The sequence below is a fragment of the Mesoplodon bidens genome (assembly GCF_964165515.1).
Source record: "Mesoplodon bidens genome assembly, chromosome: 16".
Taxonomy (NCBI): domain Eukaryota; kingdom Metazoa; phylum Chordata; class Mammalia; order Artiodactyla; family Ziphiidae; genus Mesoplodon; species Mesoplodon bidens.
This window is the reverse complement of record NC_138173.1, coordinates 29,400,094-29,415,324: the sequence shown is the minus strand read 5'-3', so window position 1 is coordinate 29,415,324 and position 15,231 is coordinate 29,400,094. Positions and strand designations below refer to the sequence as shown.

The 15,231-nt window shown below is 38.8% G+C and overlaps 1 protein-coding gene across 1 annotated transcript in view; it reads right to left on the bottom strand.

Annotated features, from left to right (window-relative positions):
- Positions 1–1,489: 1,489 nt before the first annotated feature.
- The window catches only part of ATP6V0D2 (ATPase H+ transporting V0 subunit d2), a 47,519-nt gene continuing 33,777 nt past the window's right edge, over positions 1,490–15,231 (bottom strand). The window contains exons 3-8 of the mRNA XM_081258536.1: positions 14,101–14,279; positions 12,818–12,897; positions 11,267–11,344; positions 5,238–5,414; positions 3,956–4,033; positions 1,490–2,347 (exon numbers count right to left, since the gene is read on the bottom strand). Of these exons, the coding sequence (XP_081114662.1) occupies positions 2,186–2,347; positions 3,956–4,033; positions 5,238–5,414; positions 11,267–11,344; positions 12,818–12,897; positions 14,101–14,279 (754 nt within the window). The 3' untranslated portion in view covers positions 1,490–2,185. The remainder of the gene's footprint in view (positions 2,348–3,955; positions 4,034–5,237; positions 5,415–11,266; positions 11,345–12,817; positions 12,898–14,100; positions 14,280–15,231) is intronic.

Below are 15,231 nucleotides of genomic sequence, written 5' to 3'. Positions count from 1 at the left end.
GCAAATTCTGACTGTAAAACTTTCTTAGAGATTTAATCGGTTCCTGCCCACGGAGAGACTGCTAAAGTACTTTTGAACCTTTGAGAATGACGCTAAAGGGAGCTGGATGAAGGGGGTGGTGGGGGGGAGGCGTGGCCGGAAATCTGCACCAGCACACAGGCAGGATTGGCTGCAAGACTGAGAGCAATTTTGGGTATAGAATTCACTGGAATACAATGTTCCAAGACCAACTGCAGCAAATTATACGGGTGGAAATATGACAGATTGATGAAATACTGCTGGGAGGAGGGTGGGAAAGGGATGGTAAGGAGCCTCAGGTTCGATCACTTAGAAAAAGAAATACATTTTTGTCTCATTGTTTTCTATGTTGCTTTATGTACCTGATTTGTTGGCCTCGTTTTCTAGCATATGTAATGCTTTTCAAATGTCCATATTCTCAGGTGTGGACCAGTTGCCTGAGGTAAGACAGAGAAGTCAGATCCCAGCAACACTTAAAAGCTGTAAGTTCAAGGCAAGTTCTTCAAATTGCAGAGCGTGTATCCCCTTCTCTAATAGGGGCACATTCTACAGTACTTGCCTCATGAGGTTATAGGAAATTCGTCTGTATTCACACAATGGTTAGACTTGGTGGCTAGGGAAAGGGTTTGGGGGATTGGCGGCTTCATTGCTTATATGGAGGGAACAAGAGAAGTATCATCAGCCTTTGGCCTTGTGGCACATGAAGGGCCCCCACGCATGTCATGCAGAGGTGGGTTGGAAGGGCTTAGTCTGAGAATCAGCTTTCTCTAAGCTGCCTCTTTCCTATCAGCATCTTTGCTCTCAACCCTTAAAGAAGCCCAGAATTTTACCCCATCCTCACCCACCCCCACTGTAGACACCATGGGTGAAAATGTAAAATGTAGATGTCTCCTGGCATACAGGCCTCAGAGTGGAAGACAGCAGCTGCATGCAGGGGCAGGGACAAGTCAGGGACGATGCTTTCCAGACCAGAGGCCCTACATGGGAAGCAGGCTTCCCGGGTCCAGCTGATGGGTCTGCACTGGAGCCCTGCGCCAGCTGCGGCCCCCCTGCCATCAGAACTGGGGTGTGGCCTAGGCTTCTCGCACAGCTGGGAGGCTAGGCACTTGGCTTTCTTTCTGGCGGTATGAGCCGCTGTTTTTCCTTATGCTTAAACATTCCTATCACTAAAATTATGAAAATGTTCTACAAAAAAATTTCTGAACTTTTGCAGAAAAATTGATTTACTTCTTGGTCTTTGTGCCTAATTCTAGTTACCAGTATATGTATATTCTCTGTAAATATTCTCACTTGAAGAACTTTCAAATATGTATATATGTTTAATTTTTAAACTATAGCAAATACAGATTTTTCTATTTAGGAATTTTTTATTTTTGAAGAAAGCACTAGAGCAGTGTTTGTCACTTTTTCTTTTTCTGGGTAATTCTCTGCACCAGTTTTACTGAAGTTTTATAGAGAATCCATATCCTGTAAACCAATCCTGTGATTTATGCTTCTGACTGAATAGAATACAACTAATGGAGTTACTTTCTTCTCAGGTCAAGTATGAAGAAACTGCAAGAAAGAGAGGTATACCTTTTATTTAAAGAAAGTTGTGAGAAAATTAGTTATAAGTGGTAGCCTTAATAACAAATTTAACACTACCCGCATCTATGGAATATGATTTGGAATTATGTAGCTTTCCCAAGCCTACCAGATCAAAGTGTAGAAAAAAATATGGTATTTTCCACCATATGTGGTCCATGTTGGCTATGTACAGCTCTGAATTTTTGTGGACCTAGGGAAGGGATGGACAGTTAAAAAATAAAGCAGACACTCAGTATTTGGGCCTGTGGAGAATCATGGGAAAGCAAAATACTTTTAATAGATTTGATTTTTAAAAGAACAAAAATAAGAATAGGAAAAGTACCATAGGGTTAATTAAAATTAATGTCTAAGGCAAGGTGAAGAATGAGACATAAATGTGGAAGCAAGATTTAAGGCTTCCGGAAGAAAAAGAAATGCTTTGTTTCAGGGTTGGCTTGCTACATTACCAGTCGGTTTGCAATTCATGAAGTGAAGTGTGGCTTAGTTTTGTGTGATCTAGATAATATAACACAACTCCTATTTCCCTCAGTAACTTCCTCTTAACATTTATGATTTGCTGCATTTCAGGCCCCTCACTGGGTTACAAGATTGGAATGTAACTGTTAATTTTAGTTCGATGTCTTTGTGAAATGCATTCAGCTATCCACATGACATTTCTCATTTCTTGTTCCTTCAGCTTGGTATACGCATAAAACACACCATAGTGGAATTGCCTGTTGAATGCCAGCACATTCATCTGTACCTGGGGAAGGAAAAAAAACATGGACCATCAACTCTTCTGAAACATACTACTTTAATGAAATAATATTAAGCTACAGACTGGTTTGTGTTTGTGTAGTGCTTATCTGTATTTAAACAGACAATTTCTAAATTGTGTCAAAGAAAGGAAAGCAGTAGGAAATTCAGCAAGTCTAAAGGGAGAGCGTCACTCTGCAGAGGAAGGCAGACAACAGTAGTTTAAAAAGTAAGTTTGTAAAATCATAAGACAAGCTCCAAATCTCAGCAGCACTGCTAGCACCAAGATTCCTAGGAGGACCTTGGAGTGTGTGTGTGTGTGTGTGTGTGTAACTTTGTAGTGATATTTATTTGGCTTCTAGCTAGTAAGCTGTTCTCATTTAGATAAAATATTTTTCCTTGGCCACAATTTTTAAAATTTTAAGGTGGTTTTTAGGCTATTGAACTCCCTTTCAGGGTAATGTCACAGGCCTCTGGAATTTGGACCAGGTGATATTATGAGTTTCCTTAGGATGCTCTGCAGCAACTTAACATACATTTGGATAGTGTTTTTCTGCAGAAGGCAGATGAGTAAAAGAAGATTTTCAAAAAACATTTCTTTAACTGGGGTACAGTCTGAAATGGAACAATTCCTTTATTCTTTTCCATTTAGAAAAAAGGAGAAGAGGTACTGAGTCCCACATGTAATTCTGAAAACCACAAGCAAAGCAGTCAGGAAGGGGAGGCCCCCTGCTCTTAGAAACCAGCAAACATTTTTCCTGCCAAGGGCGGCTCCTTTAACAGCTGTCTTTGCAGCAGAAGGGCAATAGTATGGAATTTTAAAACATCCCTAATATATGGGAATACTTGCATTGTTTTTACTTCTTTCTAGAGAATCGTTGGAAAATATCTACAGTAGGACTTACAGGAAGACCCCATACTGCTTTCTCAAGCCAGTTTAATCCTAAAGTGTGGGTGAATTTCAGGGTTCTCTGTTAGTTCCAATCAGACTGAGATGGAAGGACCAGTGGTTTTAGGGAAATGAGTAAAGTACACTAGAAAAAAGTCTCCAGATTTGGGGGACTTTACCTGGCTACACTTCCCCAAAGTCCTCTTGTTGGCACACTTCAGTAGCTCAGGAATTGGCTATAAATGGATCAAGTATTCTTCTGCCTTTTCAGGGAAAGAGAATAATCTAGACGGGATGGATTTCCATGCAAATAATTCCTAAGTGTTCTAATTGTGCACAGGAGTGATAAATCCTTCTTGAAAAAGGGATGGATTCAAGTGGGATGCACTTAACAGGGTATGCCCCTTGGGGACAGTCAATATGTGATCATGAGAACATCCTAGCTTTGTTTCTCTAGATAATTACAGAATGGCTGCATTACTTCCAGAGCTTTGCTATGTGCACATCTGTCTGGATATGACAATCCCACAAGAAGCCATCATATGTGAACCACAGTGTCTTGACTCTCCAAGGCAGAGATACTAATACCCATTCAAACTATGAATGTACATAATCAATTGGTCTGATCAACTGTAAAAAGAAAACCCAAGGAAAAAAAAGAAATACTAAGATCCAGAGTATGAGAAAAAGAGGTATAAGCTAGCAGCATTTCCATTTACATCATACCTCACGCTCATAAAACACATCCTCCAATGTCTTTCCCCCACTGCCATCACCTACAGCCTCAAACAGAGGCTTGTATACCTGAAAAACGAAGACAAGAAATTGTTTTTTTAACAAATTTTCATTTTTTATAAATATAAAAACTATATTTTCCAGAAATATAGAAACTGTGCACCCATCTTAGAAAATCTATCCAGAAGGCATGGACTTTTTTTGTAGGATCTTTGGCTTCTTGAGGAAATACCAAAAAATCCAAACAATGAGAGTACAGATGGCATTCCATCCTATTGGCTTGTTCAGGCCTACAAGGCAAGAGGCAAAAGCAGTTCTACTTTCAGTGTACACTGAGCTGATTTCCACATTTGATTCTTAGGGCTAGTTAGACACATTATAGAGGCTAAAGGAGTCCTTGTGGCTTAATCAGTATGGCTTCATGGGTTCTTTGAGATGACAGCTGATTAAATTTCATTATGGAATTTCAAGTGAGGAAGGGGTGGAAATTGGGGAGAAATGCAAATTTTAATATTATGCTAAAGAACCTCTTGCAGTGACACAAGAGATGTCACAAAGGTTCACGCATTGTCTGCTGGCTTATCTTTCCTGGAGGGTTTCAGAAATCCATAGGCAAAGATAAGAGGGATGTCATTTCAGTTCTGGAAAAGCTACCTGGAGGGTCTGTATGTTACTGTCTTCAGGTCAGAGGGAACGGTACCAGGGGATGAGGTTATAACCTTGAGCTGAGAAGCTTCAGGCTCTCTAAGAGCAATTGGGTGCTGGAGTGAGAGAGGACATAGCAGCCCTCTTTCCTTTCCCGAATCCTGGCCACTGAGCAAAGGGAGTGGTATGAACAGTATGTCCATATTTTCTCCTGTCCTTCAAGTAGACAGTCTGTACCTAACACTGTTTGCCCAATGGGCACTTGAAAAGATGGCTGGGTCAGGCTCTTTTACATAACTCTGGCATGAGCTCACATTTCCAGAACACTGCACCAGTCCCTTGGGGAACTTGCTTTATCAAGCACTTCAAAAAGAAAAGGGCTCAAATGACTGTTCCTTGGAGATTTAAACAAGTACTTGCTTGTCAGGAACCTTAAAAAACACCAATAGCTTGGGTTAGAAATTCAGCGTATTTCTTTGGGAGAGACATTACAGCAAGAGATACTGCTTTCTATTGCACAAACATTATAAATGTTTTAGATAAGAAGTGTAAATGTAATGTGCGGACTTCTAAAGTACACGTGATGAAATCACACAAGACATTTCGGGAACCTGGGACAAACACATACTCCATAATGGTCCGCTACACTCTTCATTTGCTCGAAGTCCTCTGCTTGGGCCAGCAGGCGCAGTCCCTCGGGATAGAGCTTGCCACAGGTCGGGTAGAGGGTCTCGCGGTCCTCTTTGCTCAACTCGGTGCCAAAGGAGTTAAGAGTGATGATAAAAGCACGTCTGTCTGCCTCAAACTGAATTTGCAAGACATAAAATCAGTGAAATTGAACCATCTACTAAACGCTCTAGACAAATTCATTTCCAAAATGATTTGCTTTGCTTCCCTGATCTATGTCTAATTATAATACAGACATGTGTTATTAATGTTCCCGTAGTCTCTTCATGTAACGGAGTAACTCTGCTTGCCAAAGAAGGATCACACAGCAGTGACAACAGCCCAGGAGCCCAGGGCCTCCCACTAAACTTCAGTTCCCAGACTCTCTGTTATTAGTTACTCATGTGTCTCTCTCACGTAGGCCACTAGAGTCTCAAATGTGTCTTCCATAATAATTGGAATAATACCTACTTGCTGGGGTCGATTCAGAGATAGAACAAGGTAATGTAAATAGAAGGGCCTAGCAGAGTGTTTAGCACAAAATGTGCATGTCATGCATGTTAAACATCCCTTTCTGATTGTTGATGTCAGTAGGATTTTTTACATAATGAAACTGTGCTACTTACAATTCGTTTGTACTTTCCTGGGTTTGTTTTTCTTCTTTAAAATTCTAGATTAGATATCAATAAATTTAAGTCTGTAGCTAAGGATTACAGGGCTTGGGATAAGTGATCTTCCCCTCAGGGTCTCAGTTTCCTTATTTGTAAATGGTGGGGTTTGGCTACATGATCTCTCAAGTGGGTCACATGTACTCCCAGCCTGTCTTCTCTGTGTTGAGTACCACTAGGCACCCGAGCTCCCAGCCGGTCAGGCCTCTCTGTCTTATCTAACCACGGAGTCCTTCCTGAAATTGCCTTCTCTTCCTTTGGACTCCTCTTAGTTTTCCTTCTACCTACCCTGACCATTTGATCTCAGTCTGTCTGCCATGGGCACCTCCTCTGCCCACCATGGGAGTTTGCCATGATGTCCTTGGGCTAAGAAAGCCTTCTCCATCCACCCAAAGCAACCTGAACTTACCACATTATTTAAAAATCTGTGCATGTGTCTTTCACCCCACCACCCTCTAAAATCTTTGAGAGATCATGTCTCTCTTGTTGATTGTTCATTTCTGAATATCCAGTGCCTGACACAGGAAGATCTTAACTGTTTACTAAATCCAGTGGAATGGTGCACTGTTCTACTATGGTTCTACTATTTTAAAAATTCTCTAATATTCTCTACAATGTTGCTATCCAAGGTGTGTTTCAAGGATTAGTAGCTTTGACATCACCTGGAAGCTCGTTAGAAGTTCAGAATCTTAGACCGTAGTCCAGACCTAGTAAACCAGAATCTGCATTTTAACAAGATTCCGAGCTTATTCATATGCACACGAAAGTTGAAATGAATTGCTCTACAATACTATTTTTGACTAATTAATAACAAATCCAGACTTGCAACAGATTTTACTGGAACTCTTTTGTTAGAACAGGTGTTTCCTATCAGTACAGTGAGAGTTGGTTCCTTCTGATCTTTTTGATTGCCCTCATGGAAATTATGGGTGCGCCAGAAGCAAGAGGTGGGCTTATTCGAAAAGGCAACTGCCTCTGGCTACTGAATATAACCAGTCCTGTCAGTAATCTCAGACTTTCCAGGGATAAAAGAAGAAATGCAAGAGGGAGATTTCATGGCAATAAAGAAAAACCTTGAAATAACAAATAGGGCAGGAGGAGCAACAATGGAGTTAATTGTCCCAGATGATCTTCAATGTCCTTTCTAGTTCTAGAATGTTAGAATAATAAGGAGAGAAATAGGGCCAGGTAGGCAGCACTGCAGGCATGCAAGGCAGAGGAGGAAGCTGCATGGAATAGAGCATTACATTTTGGAAGAATGGCCATAGCTCAAACCCTGGGGAAGCAGCTGGAGAGGCAGGATGGACAGGTAGCTGGGGAGAGAATAGGAGAGGCTTCACAAGCCATGCCAAGAAGAGAGGACTTTGACTGATGCGGCTGGTTATCCGAACACACCACACACTTTCCAACTTCTTGTCCTGGTTAATACTTGTTCCCTTTGCCTACAGAGCACATACTCCATCCCATAACTCTCCAGGTTGAAATCCTACCTGCATTTGAGGGTTGCATCAAATGCAATCTTTTTCATAAGAAGCCCTTCTCTTTCCTCTCTAATTGGATATGATTTCCTTTGCCTCTTTATTATACTTTAATTTCCCTTTTATTATAACTGTCTATCTACTTTACTACTTCTAGCCTAGAGGCTGTGTGTGTGTGTGTGTGTGTGTGTGTGAATGTGTATTTTCTTAGTGAAAAGAACTATAATTGTTGAATTGTAAAGGAACTATTCTATCTTTGACCATCCCTAAGCAGACAGTTTGCTATGACCTCTGATTATGGAGGAGAGTAGATGGGGTGGTGCTAGTTTCCTGTAAGTCCTGTATCATTTTCAGAGGGCAACCAGACTGTGTGGTACAGTGTACATCGAATGTCTTTCCTTTCACTCTACCCTTCAAACACTCATGCATTTTAAAACCATAACTTATTTTTTGTTGTTGTTGCAAAAGATAACCATGCAGTGTTGATGTATTCAAAACCATTATCCGTTGCTCATGATGGAGTTGGGCTCATCGAGTCAAAAATTCTGGCCAGTTCCTTACAGGAGGAAGGGTCTCCCTGGTGGGAGCAGTGGATAGAGGGGTCAATGGCAGTGGAAGAGAGTGAAGTGAACTGGGACCAAACCCAGCCTTATTAGCATGTGCACTGACCGAGGGAGATGAAACAAACATATTCTGTGCTTATTTTTCACTGCTTCGTTAACCTTACAGACTGTCGGAAGAGCAGGAATAAGAGGCAAACACTATAATGCAGCACATTTGTCTGGAACACAAGTCAATTTCTTTTTTTAAGTATGAAGCTACAGTCTTGTGATTAGGTCACATTTTAACCTGCAAGCCTAGGTTAATGCCTTCTTCCATTGTATTCAGTCTTTTAAAGTCTCCTGTCAAATGAGATCAAATGAGAATATGGAAGAACTTCAGAAACTCTAAGTGCTCTATACTTGCACAAATAAAAGGGGAACTAATTACATGATCTGGTATATTTATATAAAACTGACAAGCCTCTTCCAATCATATCATTAGAAATGTTATAACTGCATAAACATACATAACTGATATTTTTATATAAACGTACAAATATAGTTAAATGGATTTTTATTTTTAACACAGCTTGAAAAAAATCTAATCTAATAAGGTAGTATCATGGGTATAGGAAAGGGACAAAGAGAACGCAGGGTATATAGTATTTTGACCAAATCTTCCTGGTGATAAGTATTCTGCTAATACTGTGCTATCCTTTTTACATTTACAAAGACATAATTCTTATTTACTTCTGATTTTTGTAGCATGTGCAGTATGATCTTGCTTAAGAATTAGCACAGAAGAGCAGTTTTTATACAAAAGAACTGTGCAGGTGAATTTGATGTAGACGTAATTTAACGTAGATAAACATATAAGAACTGGAGCCAGACTACCTGTATTCAAATCCTGACACTACCACTTACTAGCTGTTTGACATCAGGCAACTTACTAGCTTTCTCTGTGCCTCAGTTGTCCCTTCTGAAAATGAGGTACTAAACTACCCATCTCATTGTGCTATTTTGAAGTCCAAGTGAATTTGTGCATATAAAGCACTTAGGATAGTATCTGGTATATAATAAGTATTAAATATTAATAGTGCCATTGTATACCTCTGTAAGGTTATTACTATTTTTTCTTTTTTTTATTGAATGAAAGATTCTTTAAATACTAAGTGCTTTACAATTTTGAAGTTTCACATTTCATATAATCCCAGAATAACCCTTTCTTCCCCCTTCCCCCTGCCCCCCTCCCTCTCCCCACTGGTAACCACTAGTTTGTTCTCTATATCTGTGAGTCTGCTTTTTGTTTGTTCATTTGTTTTATTCACTGGTTTGTTCTATTTTTTAGATTCCACATGTAAGTGATATCACACAATATTTGTCTTTCTCTGTCTTATTTCACTTAGCACAATGCCCTCCAATTCCATCCATGTTGCTGCAAATGGCAAAATTTCATCGTTTTTATGGCCAAGTAGTATTCCATTGTATATGTATACCACATCTTCTTTACCCATTCATCTGTTGATGAACACTTAGGTTGCTTCCATACCTTGGCAATTGTAAGTAATACTGCTATGCACATTAGGGTGCATGTATCTTTTCAAGTTAGTATTTTTGTTTCTTTTGGCTATATACCCAGTAGTGGAATTGCTGGGTTATATGGTAGTTCTATTTTCAGTTTTTTGAGAAACCTCCATAATATTTTCCACAGTGGCTGCACCAATTTACATTCCCAACAACAGTGTATCAGGGTTGCCTTTTCTCCACATCCTTGCCAACAATTGTTATTTGTATTCCTTTTGGTGTTAGCCATTCTGACAGGTGTGAAGGTTATTAATTTTAACATTAATCTTTTCCTACATATTTTGTAGGTATAAAGTACATGAACCATTTCTAAACCACAGGAATTATGCCATGTAGAAACTATATTTTTGAGCCAGAGATAATGTGGCTTTTTATAGTGTGGCTAGTAGTTAAATTTATGAAAAGAAAGGGAGGAGCTTCATAGAGTCACTAGGCTGCTTGTGTTATGTTATCAGCATGTCTGGAAGAGACAAACTCACTTTCTGACAATTAGCATGCCATGAAAAAAATGTTATTTATCCATGCCCACTGTCTGTATAATATAGATAAAGACAAAACATATTTTTTGGAGTTCTCCAAGAAGTTCTGACTTCAAGGACTGCTTTGACCTTAAAGTTTTAACAGTATCTTTAACTGTAAAATGTTAATAATTAGGTATTTGAGGGGAGCTAATTTTATCAAATGCAATTTCAGAACGTTTGGTTGAAATATATGCAGATGAGGTTATTTCAGGTTTTTTTCTCTTCTTACCCAAAGGGTAGTTCTTATCAGGCTTTTCTTGAAATCAGAAGTCACCGAACAGCTTAAATATCTACCCATCAGTGTAGAAGCCACTGTAACAGATAATCTAATGGTTAAAGATATGCTTTAGATAAAACTTTGTTTCACAGGGCAAAGCAAGAGCTTTTTAAGCCCAGAATGGTTTGTTTGGTTTTTTTGGTTTTGTTTTTAAGATGCAAGTGAAATCGGAAGCCAGCAAGAGAGATCTATGTCAAATACTCAGTGCAAACTATGCCCCAAATTCCCCTCAGACCATTCTGATCTCTGGCCTGAGTCCCTCCTGCATGTGCAGATTGACATTGCAAGCAAGAGGGCCTGTGGGCACAGATGAAATCTGTGATGATAAAGAGGAATTAAAGAGAATATAACATCAATTAGAGAGGTTGGAACCAACGGTGGCATCTGACACATTGTGAGGTTTAAGTGGGCATGCAAACTGTGAATCACTACCCATAGAATCTTCTTGCCAAGAGCGGGGATGTTCAATGGTTGTTTGGGGCAACCTTTATTTTAGGATTTAAATAAGGAACCATGGCCACAGTAGACTTTGTTGCCAAGTTGTGGGGGTCCACAGCTGCCCAATTTTGGGAGGGAAGTTGGTGATTATTAAAAGAGTACCTATAGTGCACCAATTGTCCAAAGCATACTAAATTTTTAACTAATTATAATCTACTTTCTTCATACTACATCAAAGTGAATGATGATCAAACTTCTATCAAAAGCATTCTTTTCTAATTCCAAAGTAACTCTTCTATGTAGAAAACTAAGAAAATACCTCTTTTAACTGAAGACATCAAATGATATATGTATAATAAATATACTGCTATTTTATTTCTAAATAAAAGAACTTCTAAGATTTAAAAAATTGGTAGGATTATATAAATAAAAAGTGTATAAGTACATTATTTGACATAAAAAAATCCAAGGACTCTTTCTTACCTCAAGAATGGGACACATAATTTCTGCTGTGACATCACCATGATTCTTACAGAATTTATAGAATGCCTCGATGTAAGACTTAAAAAGAAGAAAGATCATAAGGCAAGAAAATGAATATATTTTCCTTTTGGAAATTTCTAGATCAGCTTTTCATGGGTTATTAAACTCTTTAATGGAAATTGAATTACTTCTCCCCTAGGGAGATATTTTATAATAAATTTGGTGTAAACTTTCACCTTGAAGCACATTGCACAGCCTAAAAAAGGAACTCCATAAAAGAACAAAATTGTACTTATCATAGCTTATAATTACTCAACAAGCACTTTTTTGCATGCCTCTTGGATTATTATTATTATTATTATGCTATTCTAACAAGAGTGCCAAACTTTCTTATGAGCTCTGCAAATAAGTCTAGATTTGGTCCTATGTTGATATTTAATGTCTCCTAGTGCTCAGGAGACACATTTGGGATGGCATTGAGCATGGAAGATACTCTGGAAAGGCAGAGTCTAGGCTGTAGAGGTAGCCTGTGTTTGAATCCCAAATCTGTTACTTGCTAGCTAACTGACTTCTGCCAAGTACATTTACCTCTCCATGCTTCAGTTTTCTCATGTGAGGAATGGGGATGGCACATAGTTTTGCTGGGTGGATTAAGTGATTAATGCCTATACATGCTTAAAACAGTGCCTTCTGTTAGCTATATCTCAGGGATGCTTCCTCTAAGCCCATAAGTCTTTATATAAAAAGGAAAACTGCAATGCAGTGCTTTTGAGAGGCCCACATGTTTCAGCATGAGAAGCTAGATATACAGCATGGCAATGTATACATATATGAATATATATATATATATATATATATATATATATATATATTCACTCAGGTACTCTGTAAGAGTGTCCAAAGATGCTGTAGTGGTGTGAGTGAAAATGGTTATATTTTGCTCAGCCCTTATCACACAGACTGACTCAAATGGCGGCAGCATAGTCCAGACAGACAGCTGGGCAGATTATACAAAGTGGTGCCTATGATGTTGTGTCCACAGATGGTCATCTTGGTATGCTGCACACAGTCAGTAGATTAAAATTGTGTGGACAGATTAACTGTGAAATTCAGGGACTCTGTTAACAGGATTGCGGACAGAGATGGACACTACATAACACAAGGTTCACTATGTATGCTGGTTCTTTTGAAATGGGTTCATATGGTTCACCACACTCATCTATCCACCCACCCATCATCCATCCATCCATCCATCCATCCATCCATCCATCCATCCATCCATCCAATTGATACCTTTTATGATCCAGGCACCATGTAAAGAGTTAAGGATACAGAGAAGCATGGGATCCTCTCAAGGATCTTGTTGGCTGGAAGAAGTTGACATACATGTATTTAACTCGAAGACAGGCCAGGACTAAAAGAGCTTTGTCCCCAGTATGCCTAGCTTCCTAATTCAGCAGCTGGCTAACAGGCAAGTAACATTTAATAAACAACTTTGGCTATGATGTATTATGTAATAAAGAAGAACATAATATTTGGGGAAACAGTTACCTTGTACAGTTTATTACGCAGTATTTCAATATTCAGTTCATCTAGAGTATTTTCAGACATACAGTCTTGAAAGAACGGAGCTGAAAGCAGAAATTATTGTACAAAATAAATTAATCAAAACATGATTATAAACCATAGAAAATGTCTCCTGAACGCACCACCCTCTGCCCACCCCTAACTAGGACACTGTGGAGTGGCAATCCACAGACTTGGTGAGGCTAATAGTGATGGTGACAAGAAGGGTGATTACTTAGGAAACATTTGCTCTGTGCAAGCTGTCACTAAACACTGGATACACCTGAACTTATTTAATCCTCCCAACCTGGAACTACTCACTGTATGGTTTACTTTTTGAAGCCCCCCCGACACCCACCTTTAGAAAACAGCAATATTTACCATTTGCAACCTTACTATGTGCCAAGCATTGAGTTGTATTAAAACCACCTTAGTTTTCAAAACTCTGTTATAGTAAGATATTATTGTTTTTAAAATGAGGAAACTGGAGTGAAATGAATTGTTCCAAGTCACCTGGTTGGTGGTGGGCAGAGCCTGTCATGATTAGGGATATCTGCTTTCAGACTTACCCTCTTTCTGCCATGCTATGCTCCATTAGCACTGGACACTTAATAATGATGTAATTTTTTTCTTTTTAAAATTTGTTGTAAACAGCAACTATTTTGATGAATGATCAACAGTGAATAACTATAATCCAGGTTTCCTGACAATAACTGTATAAAATTATCCCATTAGTATTTTAAATGCTACAACTGTTGTCAGTGCCAAATTATAATGAAATTATTACTTATTTCATCATTGCTTCAAGTCATTAGACAGACATTCCTGAGCATCTCAGAAAAATGGCATTCTTAAATTTCCTAAAACAAAATGTTTCCTATATGCAGCCTTATTAAGACAGAAATTTAAAATGAAAAGATAAGGAAGTAAACATATAAAACCCACCTAGAAAATTAATTTTTTGGAAAATTACAAGTTATATCATTTACTTGCTATGGTCAGGAACAAAGTACAGGGGTTTGGAGGTTGGGAGATGAGCCCTAGCTCCTTCTCAGCTACAAATGGTTTGCATGTGATCTGGTATACTTCATTGTCTTGATCTGAAAAATGAGGGAGCTGGACCAGATGATTCTTTAATGTCCATTTCACTTCTAGGAATCTGTATAGTATGACACTATATTCATGGAGGAAATTGTGAATTGAAAGTGCATTTTCTAATACTGTGATAACATACACAAGCAGCTGTGCAATTATTTATGCATTCATACCTAATGGTGTTTCAACCAGAATGGCATTAAAGAGATCAGAAGGTGTCTCTGCAATGTTGACTGCTTCCATTTCTGTGAAACGGCCCAATGGGTGGCACTTTACCAGAATTTCTTTCACAGATTTTTTTTGCAATGCACCGTTCATCAGTAGAATCACATTGTCTATCATGTAACTGCACCTGGTGTAGAAGAGGGCTCAATCGTTAGGAAAACAGTTGCATGAGAATAAGAAGCATCCCTCAGGTAAAAAACAAAAAACAAAACAAAAAAACAACACCCCCACACACATTTCAGTTCAGGCACACATGCTTTCATTAAGGAAATATATATCTCCTTTTATTTTAAACTCTGGGTTTTGAGAGATGTAGGTGAGGTAAAATATCTGACTCTCAGAGGGTACCATAGTTTGAAAAACCATGTTCACAGTTATAATACCTGACTGGTGGGACCACACAGAAGATGACCCTTACACAGTAATTGCCAAATGCGGTGGGTGGGGCAGAGGGTAGTGAGGGTGTTAAATTTTTTGGTTTCTCGTAATGGACTATGGGCTTAATTAAAAAATTGAGAAACAGAGACTTAAAGGGTTTCATTCTACTTCAAAAACTGACTATTTACATCTTTGATGAAGCCCATCGTTGAGTATTCAAAGTTTTAAATATTTAAAAATAAAAAAATAAAAATATATATTAATTTTAATATTAAAATGTTTTACATATTAAAAATTAAAATATTCTGGTTACTTTCCTCCTATGAGAGCAGATAGTCAACTTTCTAGGCTTTTCCCCTCCCAGAACCCCAAGAGCCCATAGGTTCACACTTTACGTGATTTCTCTATTCAATATAAGCTCTACCCAGGATATTCCACGCAATGAGGTCAAGAAGTAAGAGAGACATAGTCGCTTCCTTCACAGAAAATACAGTTTAAGGGAGGCACTGGTACATTGCAATGCAGCATACAGGCTACATAAAGGAGATTACAGGGTGGTGTGGGGATTCAGAGCTGGGCACTAAACCAGTCTGGGATCAGACTTCCTAGGGAGTGACATTCAGGCTGCAACTTGCAGAATGAGTAGGAGTTGTCCAGACAAAAGCGGTGGCTGGGAAAGAGTGCTTCCAGGCAGAAGGGAG